Source organism: Esox lucius, chromosome 7 (genome assembly GCF_011004845.1).
Source record: "Esox lucius isolate fEsoLuc1 chromosome 7, fEsoLuc1.pri, whole genome shotgun sequence".
In the NCBI taxonomy this organism is placed as follows: Eukaryota; Metazoa; Chordata; class Actinopteri; order Esociformes; family Esocidae; genus Esox; species Esox lucius.
Genome location: NC_047575.1, coordinates 1,656,267 through 1,671,412, shown reverse-complemented (window position 1 = coordinate 1,671,412; position 15,146 = coordinate 1,656,267). Strand labels below are relative to the sequence as shown.

Genomic DNA, 15,146 nt, shown 5'->3' with positions numbered 1-15,146 from the left:
TGCTAGCAGGCTGGCTAACAGCCTGCAGCCTGACCTGCACCCTATCTCATGTTAAAGCTATAGGAGTGAGACTCCTGTCAATGTTCCTAGACAAAAGAAGAGCACCACTCCAGCTAGGATGGAGTCCGTCGCTCCTCAGCAGATCAGGCCTGGCCCTATTTCTGGGAGAGTCCCAAAAAGAAGGCCAGTTATCTACAAACTCTACCTCCTGCGACGGGCAGAACTCCGTTTTCAGCCAGCGATTGAGTTGCGCAAGTCTGCTGTAGAGCTCGTCACCACCCCTAGCTGGGAGGGGGCCAGAGACAATTACTCGATGCCGACACATCTTTCTAGCTAATTTACACGCTGATGCTATGTTCTGCTTCGTAACCTCTGACTGTTTCATCCTAACATCGTTGGTGCCAACGTGGATAACAATATCTCTGTACTCTCTATACTTGCCAGTTTTAGACTTCGCTAGCACCAACCCCAGATTTGCGGCTACGTCGGTGGCTCTGCCCCCCGGTAAACAATGTACGATCGCCGGCTGATTCTTTAGTCTAATACTGCGTGTGATGGAATCGCCAATGACTAAAGTTTTCAGTTTTTCAAGTCCACCGGTAGAACATGCCTGCCGACCATTCCCCTCCGAAGACGGCTCGGGTCTTGACTCCGACTCCAGTGGGGAAAACCTGTTCAAGATCTGGAATGACGCGAGAACCTCACATAGAAGTGTCCAGAAACATGTTGCATTCTAATTTACAGTAGGTGAAAGAAATACAACATACCCTTAATACTGTGTATTGCCCCCTTTAGCATCAATGACAGCGTGCAGTCTTTTGTAGTAGTAGTCCATGAGGCCCCAAATTCTTGCAGGTGGTATAGCTGCCCATTCATCTTGGCAAGATGCCTCCAGGTCATGCACAATCTTTGGTAATCTTCCATGAACCACATATTTGAGATCTCCCCAGAGTGGCTTGATGATATTAAGGTCAGGAGACTGTGATGGCCTCACCAGAACCTTCACCTTTTTCTCCTGTAATAACTGGAGGGTCAACTTGGCCTTGTGCTTAGGGTCATTGTCGTGCTGGAAAGTCCAAGTTCGTCCCATGTGTAGCTTTCGCGCAGAAGAATGCAAGAATTGTCTGCCAGTATTTTCTGATATCATGCTGCATTCATCTTGCTATCAATTTTCACTACATTCCCTGTGCCTTTAGAGCTCACACACCCCGAAAACATCAGTGAGCCACTACCATGCTTCACAGTGGACAGACCCGGCCGCAAGAGGGGGCTTAGCCCCCTTAGTAGAATTTTTTGCACCCCCAATTTAAGTTTTAATTAACCTATAGAAAAATCGCTATTTTTCGGTCACTTCATCCTTGCACCGGGCCTGACAGTGGGGATGGTATTCTGTTCACTATAGGCCTTGTTGACCCCTCTCCAAACATTGAGCTTATGGTTGTGACCAGAAAGCTCTATTTTGGTCTTGTCACTCCAAATTAGTCCCAGAAGCTGCGAGGCGTTTCAAGGTGTTGTCGGGCATATTGTAACCGGGCATTTTTGAGGCATTGGCGCAGTAAAGGCTTCTTTCTGGCATATCGACTATGCAGCTCATTTTTGTTCAAGTATCATCGTATTGTGCTCCTTGAAACAACCACATCTTTTTCCAGAGCAGCCTGTATTTCTCCTGAGATTACCTGTGGGTTTTTCTTTATATCCCGAACAATACTTCGGGCAGTTTTGGCTGAAATCTTTCTTGGTCTACCTGACCTTGGCTTGGTATCAAGAGATCCCCAAATTTTACACTTCTTAATAAGGGACTGAACAGTACAGACTGGCATTTGCAAGGCTTTGGGTATCTTTTTATATCCTTTTCCATCTTTCTAAAGTTCAGTTATCTTGCTACGCAGGTCTTTTGACAGTAATTTTCTGCTCCTCATGGCTCAGTATCTAGCCTGCGCAGTGCATCCACGTGAGTACAAACAAACTCATTGACTATTTATACACAGACCATACCATACCATACCATCTTCTTCCGCTTATCCGGGGCCGGGTCGCGGGGGCAGCAGTCTAAGCAGGGATGCCCAGACTTCCCTCTCCCCAGACACTTCCTCCAGCTCTTCCGGGGGGACACCGAGGCGTTCCCAGGCCAGCCGGGAGACATAGTCCCTCCAGCGTGTCCTAGGTCTTCCCCGGGGTCTCCTCCCGGTGGGACGGGACCGGAACACCTTCCCAGGAAGGCGTTCCGGAGGCATCCGAAAAAGATGCCCAAGCCACCTCAGCTGACCCCTCTCGATGTGGAGGAGCAGCGGCTCTACTCTGAGCTCCTCCCGGGTGACCGAGCTTCTCACCCTATCTCTAAGGGATCGCCCGGCCACCCTGCGGAGAAAGCTCATTTCGGCCGCCTGTATCCGGGATCTTGTCCTTTCGGTCATGACCCAAAGCTCATGACCATAGGTGAGAGTAGGAACGTAGATTGACTGGTAAATCGAGAGCTTCGCCTTGCGGCTCAGCTCTTTCTTCACCACGACAGACCGATACATCGACTGCATTACTGCAGAAGCTGCACCGATCCGTCTGTCAATCTCCCGTTCCATCCTTCCCTCACTCGTGAACAAGACCCCTAGATACTTAAACTCCTCCACTTGAGGCAGGCACTCTCCACCAACCTGAAGTGGGCAAGCCACCCTTTTCCGACTGAGGACCATGGCCTCGGATTTGGAGGTACTGATTTTCATCCCCACCGCTTCACACTCGGCTGCAAACCGTCCCAGCGCATGCTGAAGGTCCTGGTTAGAAGGGGCCAACACGACAACATCATCTGCAAAGAGCAGAGACGAAATTGTGTGGTCCCCAAACCTGACACCCTCCGGCCCCTGGCTGCGCCTAGAAATTCTGTCCATAAAAATTACGAACAGAACCGGTGACAAAGGGCAGCCCTGCCGGAGTCCAACATGCACTGGGAACAAGTCTGACTTACTGCCGGCAATGCGGACCAAGCTCCTGCTTCGGTTGTACAGGGACCTGACAGCCCTTAGCAAAGGACCCAGGACCCCATATTCCCCAAGCACCCTCCACAAGATGCCGCGAGGGACACAGTCGAATGCCTTCTCCAAATCCACAAAACACATGTGGATTGGTTGGGCAAACTCCCATGAACCCTCCAACACCCTGTAGAGGGTATAGAGCTGGTCCAGTGTTCCACGGCCCGGACGAAAACCACACTGTTCCTCCTGAATCCGAGGTTCTACTATCGGCCGTATTCTCCTCTCCAGAACCCTGGCATAGACTTTCCCGGGGAGGCTGAGAAGTGTGATCCCCCTATAGTTGGAACACACCCTCCGGTCCCCCTTCTTAAAAAGAGGGACCACCACCCCGGTCTGCCATCCCAGAGGCACTGTCCCCGACCGCCACGCGATGTTGCACAGGCGTGTCAACCAAGACAGCCCCACAACATCCAGAGACTTGAGGTACTCAGGGCGGATCTCATCCACCCCCGGTGCCTTGCCACCGAGGAGTTTCTTGACCACCTCAGTGACTTCAGCCCGGGTGATGGACGAGTCCACCTCTGATACCTCATCCTCTGCTTCCTCAATGGAAGAAGTGACAGCGGGATTGAGGAGATCCTCGAAGTACTCCTTCCACCGCCCGACGACATCCTCAGTTGAGGTCAACAGCTGCCCACCTCTACTGTAAACAGCGTTGGTAGGGCACTGTTTCCCTCTCCTGAGGCGCCGGATGGTTTGCCAGAATCTCTTCGAGGCCAGCCGATAGTCCTTCTCCATGGACTCACCGAACTCCTCCCAGGCCCGAGTTTTTGCCTCCACAACCACCCGGGCTGCAGCCCGCTTGGCCTGTCGGTACCCGTCAGCTGCGTCAGGAGTCCCACAAGCCAACCAGGCCTGATAGGATTCCTTCTTCAGCTTGACGGCATCCCTTATACACAGACACTAATTGCAATTTAAAAAGCCACAGGTGTGGGAAATTGACATTTAATTGCCATTTTCACCTGTGTGTTTCAAACATTCAGGGGTATGTACACTTTTGATCATGGCCATTTGGGTGATATCTGTTATCATTATGACTTAAAAATAGATAATAAATTGCCTCATATGATCACTATCCTTAAATAAAGGAAAATTTTTTGCATGATCAGTAATATTTTCTAAATCAATGCCAACATTTCACAATTTCTGCCAGGATATGCAAACTTATGTGTACAACTGCATGTGCAAGGTTCAACGAAAAGACTGCCTCAGGAGATGTTAAAGAAAATCTGAAAATCTTGAAGACTTATATTTCAGACCCATACCTTCTGGATGGTTTGGGTGGCTGTCCCTCAGGAGCATTATAAATTGAAGAACATCTTCTAACCCTCAAAACAGTAATTGGTGGGTCACCCTTCACAGCTCTCTTAAAAAAATTATTGCAACAGGTAAACTCAGCATCCAATGACCTTTCTAGCCAAGAATAGTGAAACAGTTTCTTCTTCCCTGAAGCCTTTACACTCCTTTTTCAACACTACATGGGGTTATTCCCATTGTGGAGTGGGGTGATGTTAAGAGACCTACAACACTAGGCATAGGACAAGAAAACTTCAAATAAAGCCAGGCATATGCAACCAAAAATGACCAGAGACACAAACTGCCACATTGAAAATTGGATGGGAATAGTTAAAGGGCCAATCCTCCAAAAAAATAGATCTCTGTGCCCAGCAGCATTTATCAGAGAAATTTACAAATTGCTACATGGAAGATACAAGGAACATGGTAAATGTTTATACTAGCTTTTGCTGAGGACCTTAATCCATGGAGCCATTGAAATTGAACAGGAGGAGGAACAGTGGGCAAAGAGGGAGAGCCAAGAATAGATACCATCCCAATGAAATTAATACTCCAGACCACCCAAAATTCCAACTGCCAAAAACTGTCATTTGTTAAGTCGGACGTTGTGAAGTCTGTTATAAAAAAGAAACTTGCACTGAGTATTAGTGAACATATGTTGCATGAATGAAATTGGACATTTTCAGTTTTAGATAAAAAAGAGGAATTAATTTAATTCCTTTAATGCTATATTTCAGGAAATACTGTCATAAGAGGAGAAAACTTTGGGGCAAATGATTGGGTTGACATACAGTGGCAGCCTACAACCATTCCACATAGCCTTCAGAAAGATGGGTCAAGTTGTGGAGTTTTTGTAATGGAGGTAGGCAAATAAAGGTATCGTTTGCAACTTTCACAATATTTATATATTAATTAATATATTTAATATATATATTTTCTTTTTAGCACAAAATATTAAATTAACCCTGTAACCAAGCAAAACAGTAAAGTCACTATATATTAAATATTTCAGATAGCAAAACAAGTGGTGATAGCTACTGTGCTCTATGGCTGTCAGCTTAATATAACTACCTAATAAGCAATAACATTTTATTGTTTTTATTTTTGAAAGAGCCGATACTCATCATATGTTCTCTGTGTGGAGAGGAAGACATTCCAAAAGGTCCTACACCAAAGTGCTGGGTAAGTAATAAAAAAAGGTCAAGATCATACTTGAATAATTGCCCATTTAAAGCAATTAATTATTCACTGTAGATAGAATGTGAGGACTGCAGAATGTTATTTCATCAATACTGCATGGGGATGACGATGCACAACTACCAAGGGTACACTGCTGATGCAACAACGAAGTGGAATTGCACATACTGTTAAAAACATTTCAGGCTTTGGGAACACATTTATTTATTTTTTGGGCTGATATTGTTAACTTTTTTTTTTATTTTTAAAGAATGTTAGCCTTCTGACAGACTGAAAGCCACAGCGTTGGACATAACATTTCTTTACTTGTTTCTTTTATTATTTTTGGTGTACATGTGGAAAACACTGAAATTAATGGGAATTTGTATACATACTGTTTTTACTACTATGTTTCAATACTTTGATTCTTGATAATATTAATTAAGTAAAAATGTTCCATCATTAAAGGTTGACAAGTTTATGTTTTGAACTGTATAAACATTGTGACAGCGAATATTGTATATCGATCAATCAATATACTATTCCTATCACATTTAGCCTGAGCAATTATTTCAGTAAGTATTTGAAGTAAGCAGTCCAAATTGGTAAATAAAACAACTGTATCACTAAAATACTTTTGGTTAAAAGGATAATGAGTCATTTCAAAACAGGCCTTAATAGAGTTGCAATAATACATTATTTTAAAATAAAAATCAGATAACGAAAATGGAAAAAATAAGAGGTGTACCTTTCAGAACAGAGATAAAGGACCACATCACACTTGTTCATAGATCTATAGCTCATATGGATAGTGCGCTGTTAAAAAAGGAGTGTATAGAAGGATACATTATGGTAAAATCACTGATATTGAAAACGGCAAACCTAAGAGGTCTACTCTAGACCAAGGAAGGTCAGTGACTAAAATGCAAGTGGTTGTAGAGGTACATATCCTCTGGATTGGAAACTATAAAAAAATAGTTAATGTGAATTAGGTTATAGAGTTGTAATAATGCCTGTCATTTTGAAATGAAATACACAATGAATTTGGAAAAAACAAGAGGTGTACCTTTCAGAAGAGAGTTATCGGAACACAACACACTTATTTGTAGATCTCTAACTCGTGTGGATCTCTAAGTTGTGGATAGTGAGCTATTAAAAAGGTTGTATAGAAAGATAACTTCCTGTAAATTTACCGAAATTGAAAATGGAAGATCTAAGGGGCATACTCTAGACATATATAAGGCTATTTTAGGTCTTCTTCCATCCTACCTTCTGACCTACATCAGTGCAAATAATATTGGGAATTACAATCTTCGTTCCCAGGATCTTTTCCTTCTGTCTGTACCAAATGTTCCTCCCTCTGCATGGAACAAGTTACAGAAACATTTGAAACTTAATAAGCTTGTCCCATTGGTTGCTTTTAAGAGGATATTAATTGACTTGGAAGAAGCCACATCTGGCTGTAGTTGTTCTGCATGATATTTTAAGGATTTGTAGTTGATGGTTTTGCTAATTTAGTTAATTTAATTTTATGTTATTGTGTATTCTGTGTTGTATGTATGGTTGTACTGCTGCCTGTTTTGGCCAGGACACTCTTGAAATTTTTTTTTATCTCAACGAGTATTTTCCTGGTTAAATAAAGGTTAAAAAAAAAAAAGGAACATCAGTGAACAAAATGAAAGTTATTTTAGAGTTCCATGACATCTGGATTTGAAGCAAAAAAGTATTGTATAGAAGGATCAATTCTGATATAATCACCAAAATGTAAAAGGGCAAATTTAAAGGTCAGTGACCAAAATACAAGTGGTTTTAGATGTATATGTCATCTCTACATATCTAAAAATGTATTACAAATTGAAATATATAAGCTTTAACAACCAAAATATATGTAGAAAATGATAGGTTTGTTTAATAACACAAAAAGTGTCTATACCTATGATTTTCTTTTTTCAGGGGTTTGGCTGACAAAAACCAAATCTGGTTAGTAAATTATATTTTAATCACATTCAATCAGCGGTATTGCACTTTCATGACGGTCCCTAAACTACTGAACCGACATTCGACAGCGTGTTGTAACATTTTGGGCTCTGCTAAAGGAAAAGTTCGATTTTCGATCAAATCAAAGGGTGTACCTTTCTCTCTACCCTCATCCAACTGTATATATTTCACTGTCGTGTTTGTATGATTCTTTTTGGAAGAGGTATTGACGATCAAACTCCGATTATCAAACATAAAACCAAATTTACCCCAGTTCAGATTTACACAAACAGCTACTATACACACATTTGGTTCCACAACTATTTACCCATCACCAAAATGAAACCGCCAGGACACAACTCTGATTTACCTCCTATCGATTGTACAGTACTGAAGTTGACTGCTGGCAGTTTTAGAGTAGCGTTGCCGCCTAGCGGTTATCTGTAATGGTTATAAATATAAATAGTAGTTACGGTCTCTGACAGTGTTTAAACCCGCCGTAATTGATTGTGACTCATATATTACTGTACATTAAATATTATGCAGTACATTATGTTTTCAATTTTAAAGAACCGCCTGTAGGTCACTGGCGGTATTGAGCATGTCTTTCTTTATCGACGAATCATTGTTGTAACTTATTCGCGGGCGGGAACTATTTGAAAGAAGCGCATGTTTGCTGTACGGAAGTGACGACGACACACTTATGGCGGCGCGCTGTGTAGTTCCGGATTTGTCTGAAGACTGTGTTGAAAGCGTCTAGTTTGGACTTTTGGCGTATTTTTTCAACCAACTTAAATTTACCAGAAGGACTATTAAGCCTTATGCGATTGTTCTCAAATTACCTCACGTGAGGGCTAACTTATACTTGCGGCCGATTGCCAGCAAATGCTACTCGTATGGATTCTTCGCTTTCGTTTTTATTCACGGTTTAGCAGCTAGGCTATTTTTTAAATGGTATTTTTTCATTCATTTTCAGGAAGGTTTTGTGGTGTTCGTGGGATTTAAACTGACATCAAGGTTGCCATTGGCCTGTGTCTTTAGCCCGACCTGCAGGTTCAGGTTCTGGAGGGAGAAACCTGGGGTCCCGACTCGCTCGGGATTTAGCCTATACCGCTATTTGTGACTGTTTAAGTGACAGTCAACATGCTGAAAACCCGTCAGTGCTTACTTGGTTTTCGCACTTTCCTCGCAGTGACGTCTAGAATATGGGGTTTTTTTCTCTATATACTCAGGAGACACTTACGGACGGTGAGTATTCCAAAACTATCAGTTGTATTTATGTCCCTGCTAAGGGATTGCCACTTATATTGACAGTAGGATGAACTAATTGACATTAGGATGAACACAGCCTAATGTCAATTGGTTGTTATAAAGCAGTACAGACCTACTCTATGTACAGTAGCTACTAACTTTTATTATTCAAGCACTTTCAGATTTTTTTCTGTAATGAAAAGCACTATATAAGCTGAACAAATTTTTTGTGTTATTGCTAGAATTTCATTGACCAGGCCATGTATTCCTAGCCAGCAGATAAACACTAACACTGAATCCTAATATGCCCCGTAATGACTGTTATTAGACAGGCGGTCACTGGTGTACTAATGACTGACTGGGAGACTACTTGGGTTTGTTGAGGCTTGGAAAGCTGAATAGGGAACGCACAGATTGTTTTCTGTTATGTCTGTCATGGGCTGTGTTTATGATACTGCTGTAGTGATGGTTGAACTCTGGACTTTGGGTGTATATGTAGATGTTTTTGAGCGCAAACTCTATACACTCTTTGAAATGTTATTCTTTTGCAAGATTAATTTTTTTATGCAAAATATGTTTGCAAGAGTAATAGGGAAAGCAGTGCATAAACCAAAACTGACCTCAAAGTCTGACTGCAATGTTTAAGACGCATTCCTTTTACAAGACTTTAACACAGTACTTTCACAGAATTTAGTACCAGTTTAGTTTAGTGTCCTATTAGAAATGCTTTCCGGAAAGATGGTTGTAAATTCCCACTCCCTATGGTGTAACCTAAAGCTTGACATCTTTTCACATTTGATAATTGCCCCTCAAAGAAACAACCAATAATGAGGACCTTACCCTTTTTATGTAACAACTTCAGTAAGAGTTTTTTTCTCTCTCCAATGAGCCAGCTATAATCAGCACGGTAAGCCTTATTAGCTGCTTACTCCATTGTTCAGCTGATCCTTAGACTGTGTTTTAACACACAATCAAACCGATAGTTGTAGTAACAGAAAATTGTAAAGCAAGCTTGCATACTACTGATTTTATACAGTATTTAGTGGCAAGGCACTTGACCTTCTGTCAAAATATGGTGAGCAGGTGTTTTTAATCAGCATTACAGTAAAAGCTGAAATATCTTAAGAAGCCACTACTAGTATCATTAACATGGTTTGAACTGCCCATTGCCTTCCCTGTCTTGGGCCTTTTTGACAGCTGAGTATGTGTGTCTTTGTTAAATATAGCCACAGTCCAGAGGGCACATGGAAGTGTGAGTCCTAGAGGAGGGCTGTTGCATATGTTTCTAATCTAACATTAGGAGATAGAAAACGTGACAGACTGAGAGTGTCCTTGTCACATGCCAGGGACTGATTCAAAAAAGTGTTGCTCACACAAAAAGGTGTAGTTTACACATTTTAGTTCCAGTAGCATAAAAGAAAAGCATAAAGAAGCTCCTGGCCTGTTGGGGTTTCCTGGAAGTGCAGCAGTCTAACGCATACTCTCATAGCGTATAGATGCCCACCACAGACTAGTTTCCAGCATTGACTGTGCCACAGGGCGTATGACATATGGCCGAGACCTCAGTAGATTGTTGCATATTTTAGAAATTACAAATGACTGTCATCTGTCTCTTCCTTTGCAGATAATACAGTACCAGACAGTGCGATATGACACATTACCTCTGTCTCCTGTGTCCAGAAACCGACTCAGTAAGTATCCTGTTCCCCTCATGAGGTCATAAGGTCCCTGGCTTCTTAGCATGGTGATGAGTCACTGTCCTGGTAACTCCTACTGTCATGAAATGGGTTACTTACTAGTTTTACTCATGTTCCAACCAAGGTTTCTTTTAACCCAACTCCTCCGAATTTAAACGGTATCCGTTAAGGATAGCAGAGTCTCTAGTAGGGATGGGACGATAGATGATTTTAATACTAATCGCAATGAAAAATGGAGATATCCATAATCGGGATATTCGTATATCGGGACAATCCTCACGATTGACTTGAAAATTTTCTGCCAGTCACTGAAGTTTCCCTGACTGTTTAATTTTACAAGTGGAGCGCACATCTCATCTCATGCGCTACTAAACATCCTCTGCAATGTATGATCAATGAAGCCGAATGGCTCTGCTAGCTAAAATATAAGAATATTGTCAATTACAATAAAAATTTAGATTCAATTCTTAAATGTCGTTTTGAGTTGGGATTGTATGATATAAAAGAATAAACTAGTTTTCCAATTCCTTTACAACAGTACTAGTCTAACCACTACACTTACTAGTCTACAAAAAAGCTTCCAATCACATCTCCTCTTCCCACTATATGCAAATACCTCTCCATACCATTAACACGTAAAAGAAGCAGTTGAAACAATGTTGAGCTCAAACAAACCAATTCTCGCTCACCCTCTAATGTGTGCGTTAAAATGTATTTGTTGAATAGGAGCTTGAGTACAAATTAAGCAAACCTTGCCTGTGTACATGTGTAGGCTTTAAAGGTGCGTGTCTGATAGTAGGCTTATTAAAATGAACGTCCCTTAAGAGTACAGTGCTTCTATATTATCATAACCTCACACACAAAGTCAACAGTGTTTTTAGGCTATTCATTGCGATGGACAATGATACAAAGAGTAAACTAGTTTTCAAATTCACAACAGTAGGCTAGTATAACCACTACACTTAGTAGCTTAGCAAAAAAAGATTCCCAATCACGTCTTCACTTCCTGCTATATGCAAATGCCTGTCCACTCCATTACCGTGGAAAATAAGCTGTTGAAACAATGTTGCGCTCAAACAAACCAATTATATTTATCCTAGAAAACATGCAGCTACGAGAGATTCATGCAGAAAAAAACTGTTAAACTTCAAATTGTATACAATATGAATGGGATATACATTATTATAAATATGTCATTCTAATTATAATTTTGTTCATTGTTAACGCTTTCATACTGAAAGTGACAAGAGAAGACAAATGGAATATAATTTTCACATCCCAAAATAAGTGTCTATCTGCATGATCTGCACAATACATGATGCGCACAACATAACGGGGAGCTATATTAAAGAATTATAAAGTTATTATAAACCCATCAACACATCAAATTGGCCTATCCTTCGCTAATAAGGCACAAAATGCGCACGGAAGTGCATGCATCCACAGGTCAGTACCGGTAAGAAATTTAGATCTATTTTCGCCCCTGATCCTCTGATAAGTTACTTGAAAAATCTCTTGCCAGTCACCAAAGTGTTCCTGACTATTTGTTTTATTTAAGTGGTGGAACACACATCAAAATTTTTGCCGGACCGCGTAAGCGGAGCCGGCCAAGAAGAGCGAATGGGACTGACTGACGCTTGTTAAATACGTAGTGCTTAGAAAAGCAGAACTGTGAACTATAGGTCCCGATTTGTATCTCCTCGCAGGTGAAGCGAAGTACGCATTATGAATCATTCCATTTACACGAAAACTTCGCTGGCTAAAACCTTCAGTATCTACATTATAGTAAGCCTGAAATACAACAGTTTACGGTTATATTGCGACTGTTTCTGGTGGATCTTTGAAGTATGCAACCGTGCATGCGTTTTGGGTCAGGTTAGACAAACACATTTGTTGGCAACAACATACATACTTACATTATAGTAAACCTTAACTGAAACTGTATACGGTTATATTGAGACTGTTTCTGGCATGGAAAAGTTCCTCTTCAGTCTCGCTAGCAATTGCTCAATTCTTCAGATTATTCCTAGGAAGTTAGTAGATAACTTACTAGTAAGCCTATTACTGGCTAATAAGCTAAAGCGGCCAGTGACAAAAGCCATACAGTTCATAAACGCTATGGTGGAAGTAAACTTAATAAGAAACGTTAGTCAGTTTAACACAATCATCAATGGAGTCTAGCGACTACTGAAACATGTTATGCCGTGGCGTAGTGGTTAAAGACAGTGCCTCTCATGTGGAAGACCTAAGTTTGAATCTATTGGGAGCAACAACATTTATTATTTCTGGTAGATTCCACGATTCTCTCGAGTTCTCACTTGATGAAAAGGTTAGTTATCGTCACCCTTTGTTGATAGTTATTGTATCAATGTCGTTCACGAATGAAAGAAAAATGTATGTTGTTCTGCCATTAAAGAAAAAAAGGGAAATTAAATATCTTTGGCAGACTCGCTAGCAATTGCTCAATTCTTATGACTATTCCAGTAAGTTAGTAGATACCGGTAAAGCTTATTACTGGCTAATACGCTGTTAAAACAGCCAGTGGCAAACGCCATACATTGACGCCATTTGTGGTGGGTAAACTTAGTAAGTCGTTCATGAATGGCCAATTAACTGTTAAAATGGCAAAAGAGGATTTGTTCAGGATAGACACATGGCTATACTGACACTCGGCAAATGTACAGCTCTGTGATGTAGTAGTTAACGACATAGCCTTTCATGTGGGTGATCCGAGATTGAAATTCGAGAGGGCTACACTTTCTATTGCTGGCCAGTTGAACTAGGCTTGCCTGGTTTCTTGTTTTTTTGTTTATTATTTTTATGGTCTTCTTTCCAACACTGACCTTTGTCGATTAACTAATTCATGGAATAGAATGCACTCATTACTAAACTGTGTGGTATTTTCACCTAGCATGCACTCTGGATAAGAGCATCTGCTAAATGACTACAATGTAGATCTGTAATGATTAGAGCCCGGGGAGCAATTTGCATTAAAGGTGTGGGAAACACAACACATGGAATCAATTATGGGGATTTTTCTTGGCTGGATTGAAACATGCACCTGCATACATGGAACAATGTGTTGCTCACAAATGAAAACATTTTGCTCATTGAACTCTCCCAATGCAAATGATCTCCTGTATCATTACACAGATTAAGTTGATAACTATTTCACTGACACAGGTGTTGTTTCGTCTGCTATAGAGCTATAGCAATGTGTCTTTATTCAGTTTTCCAAAACACCCGGGAGTCTGGAAGGAATGTAAGTAGTTTGTGCCAATCTTAAACGTATTTATTTGTGTTTTTGCATAGCTGACTAACTATTATTGCTCTGCTTTGGGGAAAAGGCTACTTAAGGTTGTGCTACGTTTTGCACTGCATGAGGATTCACTGCTGTTACTGTTTTGACACTTCCCAAGTACGATTTCTTTGGGTAACATCAATGTTTTTCATATTGTTGAGGATTAAGTGCGTGCCCGGAGCATCGGCCAAAATATTTGGTCATGTTTACAGGCCGTTGAACTACTTCGCGCAAGGACAAACATAACAAACATTTAAACTTTTTTTAATTGCTGGTATGGGAAGTCAATCTTGCAAACTTTTAATTGCTGGTCAGATGCTCTAAGCTATGTTCTGCCCCTGTTTTTTAAAGCCAATCAAATCTTGGACCTATGGCTTTGACTGTAATGGAAAACTGACCTATAGATTTTGATTAGATTTGTGCTCATCAGACGCGGTAAAGAAGAAGGTTCTTGTGCTGGACTTGGACGAGACCCTAATCCACTCCCACCATGACGGTGTAATGAGGCCCACAGTGAGACCAGGCACTCCGCCAGACTTCATCCTAAAGGTATTGGCCTACCAGTTTCCTGCACTATGGATTTTATGAGCAGTAACACACACACCAGATTCACTTGTACGTCACTTATTTCAGGAATGCTTCTTGTATCTCTCACCCAAGTCCCACTCTCTATTTGGCATGAGAAACATGTTTACATTGCTGAAGCAAATTACAATAAGAGAGTTTCTTTAAAAAAACGTAAATAAAACAATTTAAGGATGAAGGCATTTTTTATTATATTATTATATAAAAGAGTCTGTCTCCCTCTCTCGCTTGCTCTCTCTCTCTTTCTTGAAGGTGGTTATCGACAAACATCCTGTCAGATTTTTTGTACATAAAAGGCCACATGTGGACTTCTTCTTAGAAGTGGTAAGTGACAAGCCTTTTGTGTCAGTATTCAAATAATAGGAGCAGGTATGGACTTTTTTGTATTTGAAAAGCTAGCAATTAAAACTGTTAGGGTTAGTAGTGTTTTAGACAAATGGGGTTACTTTGTAAATTAATGTATTACTTGTAATTGTTTTATGTAATTTATTTAGTGGTTCTCTCCTGTTTTGGATTTTATTTGTTTGGTATTTAATTTGCTCCCAGTGTCTTTACCCTTTCAATTTCTTGGTCTATTTTAGGATTATGGGCTAGCCTTATCACAGCAACTCCCCAGAGGATTTAGGAGAGTCAAAGATCAAGAAGTGTCTTCTGATTTAGATTTTGCCAAGCACTCCTTTTTATATATTTATTACATATTTTCTAGGTATCATGTGCTTTACTGGACAGGAAAGTGGTGAAATACGGAGAGTTATTTTGCTAAAAGAGTAGCTGGTCAGATTTAATGCCACACTGGTGCTGTCCTCACCAAGCATTTGTGCTTCTTATTACACTGCT

At 40.9% G+C, this 15,146-nt stretch overlaps 1 protein-coding gene across 3 annotated transcripts in view; it reads left to right on the top strand.

The window, feature by feature from the left end:
- Positions 1 to 8,171: 8,171 nt before the first annotated feature.
- LOC105008702 (CTD nuclear envelope phosphatase 1A) overlaps positions 8,172 to 15,146 on the top strand; it is a 37,990-nt gene continuing 31,015 nt past the window's right edge. Inside the window, exons 1-5 of one of the 3 annotated variants that reach the window (XM_013133103.4) lie at positions 8,172 to 8,322; positions 8,452 to 8,723; positions 10,351 to 10,417; positions 14,140 to 14,273; positions 14,562 to 14,633. In XM_013133103.4, coding sequence (XP_012988557.3) covers positions 8,619 to 8,723; positions 10,351 to 10,417; positions 14,140 to 14,273; positions 14,562 to 14,633 — 378 coding nt within the window. In that variant the 5' untranslated portion in view covers positions 8,172 to 8,322; positions 8,452 to 8,618. Of the gene's footprint in view, positions 8,724 to 10,350; positions 10,418 to 14,139; positions 14,274 to 14,561; positions 14,634 to 15,146 lie in introns of all 3 variants that reach the window. The other 2 variants (XM_013133104.4, XM_013133102.4) reach the window with 2 other exon arrangements.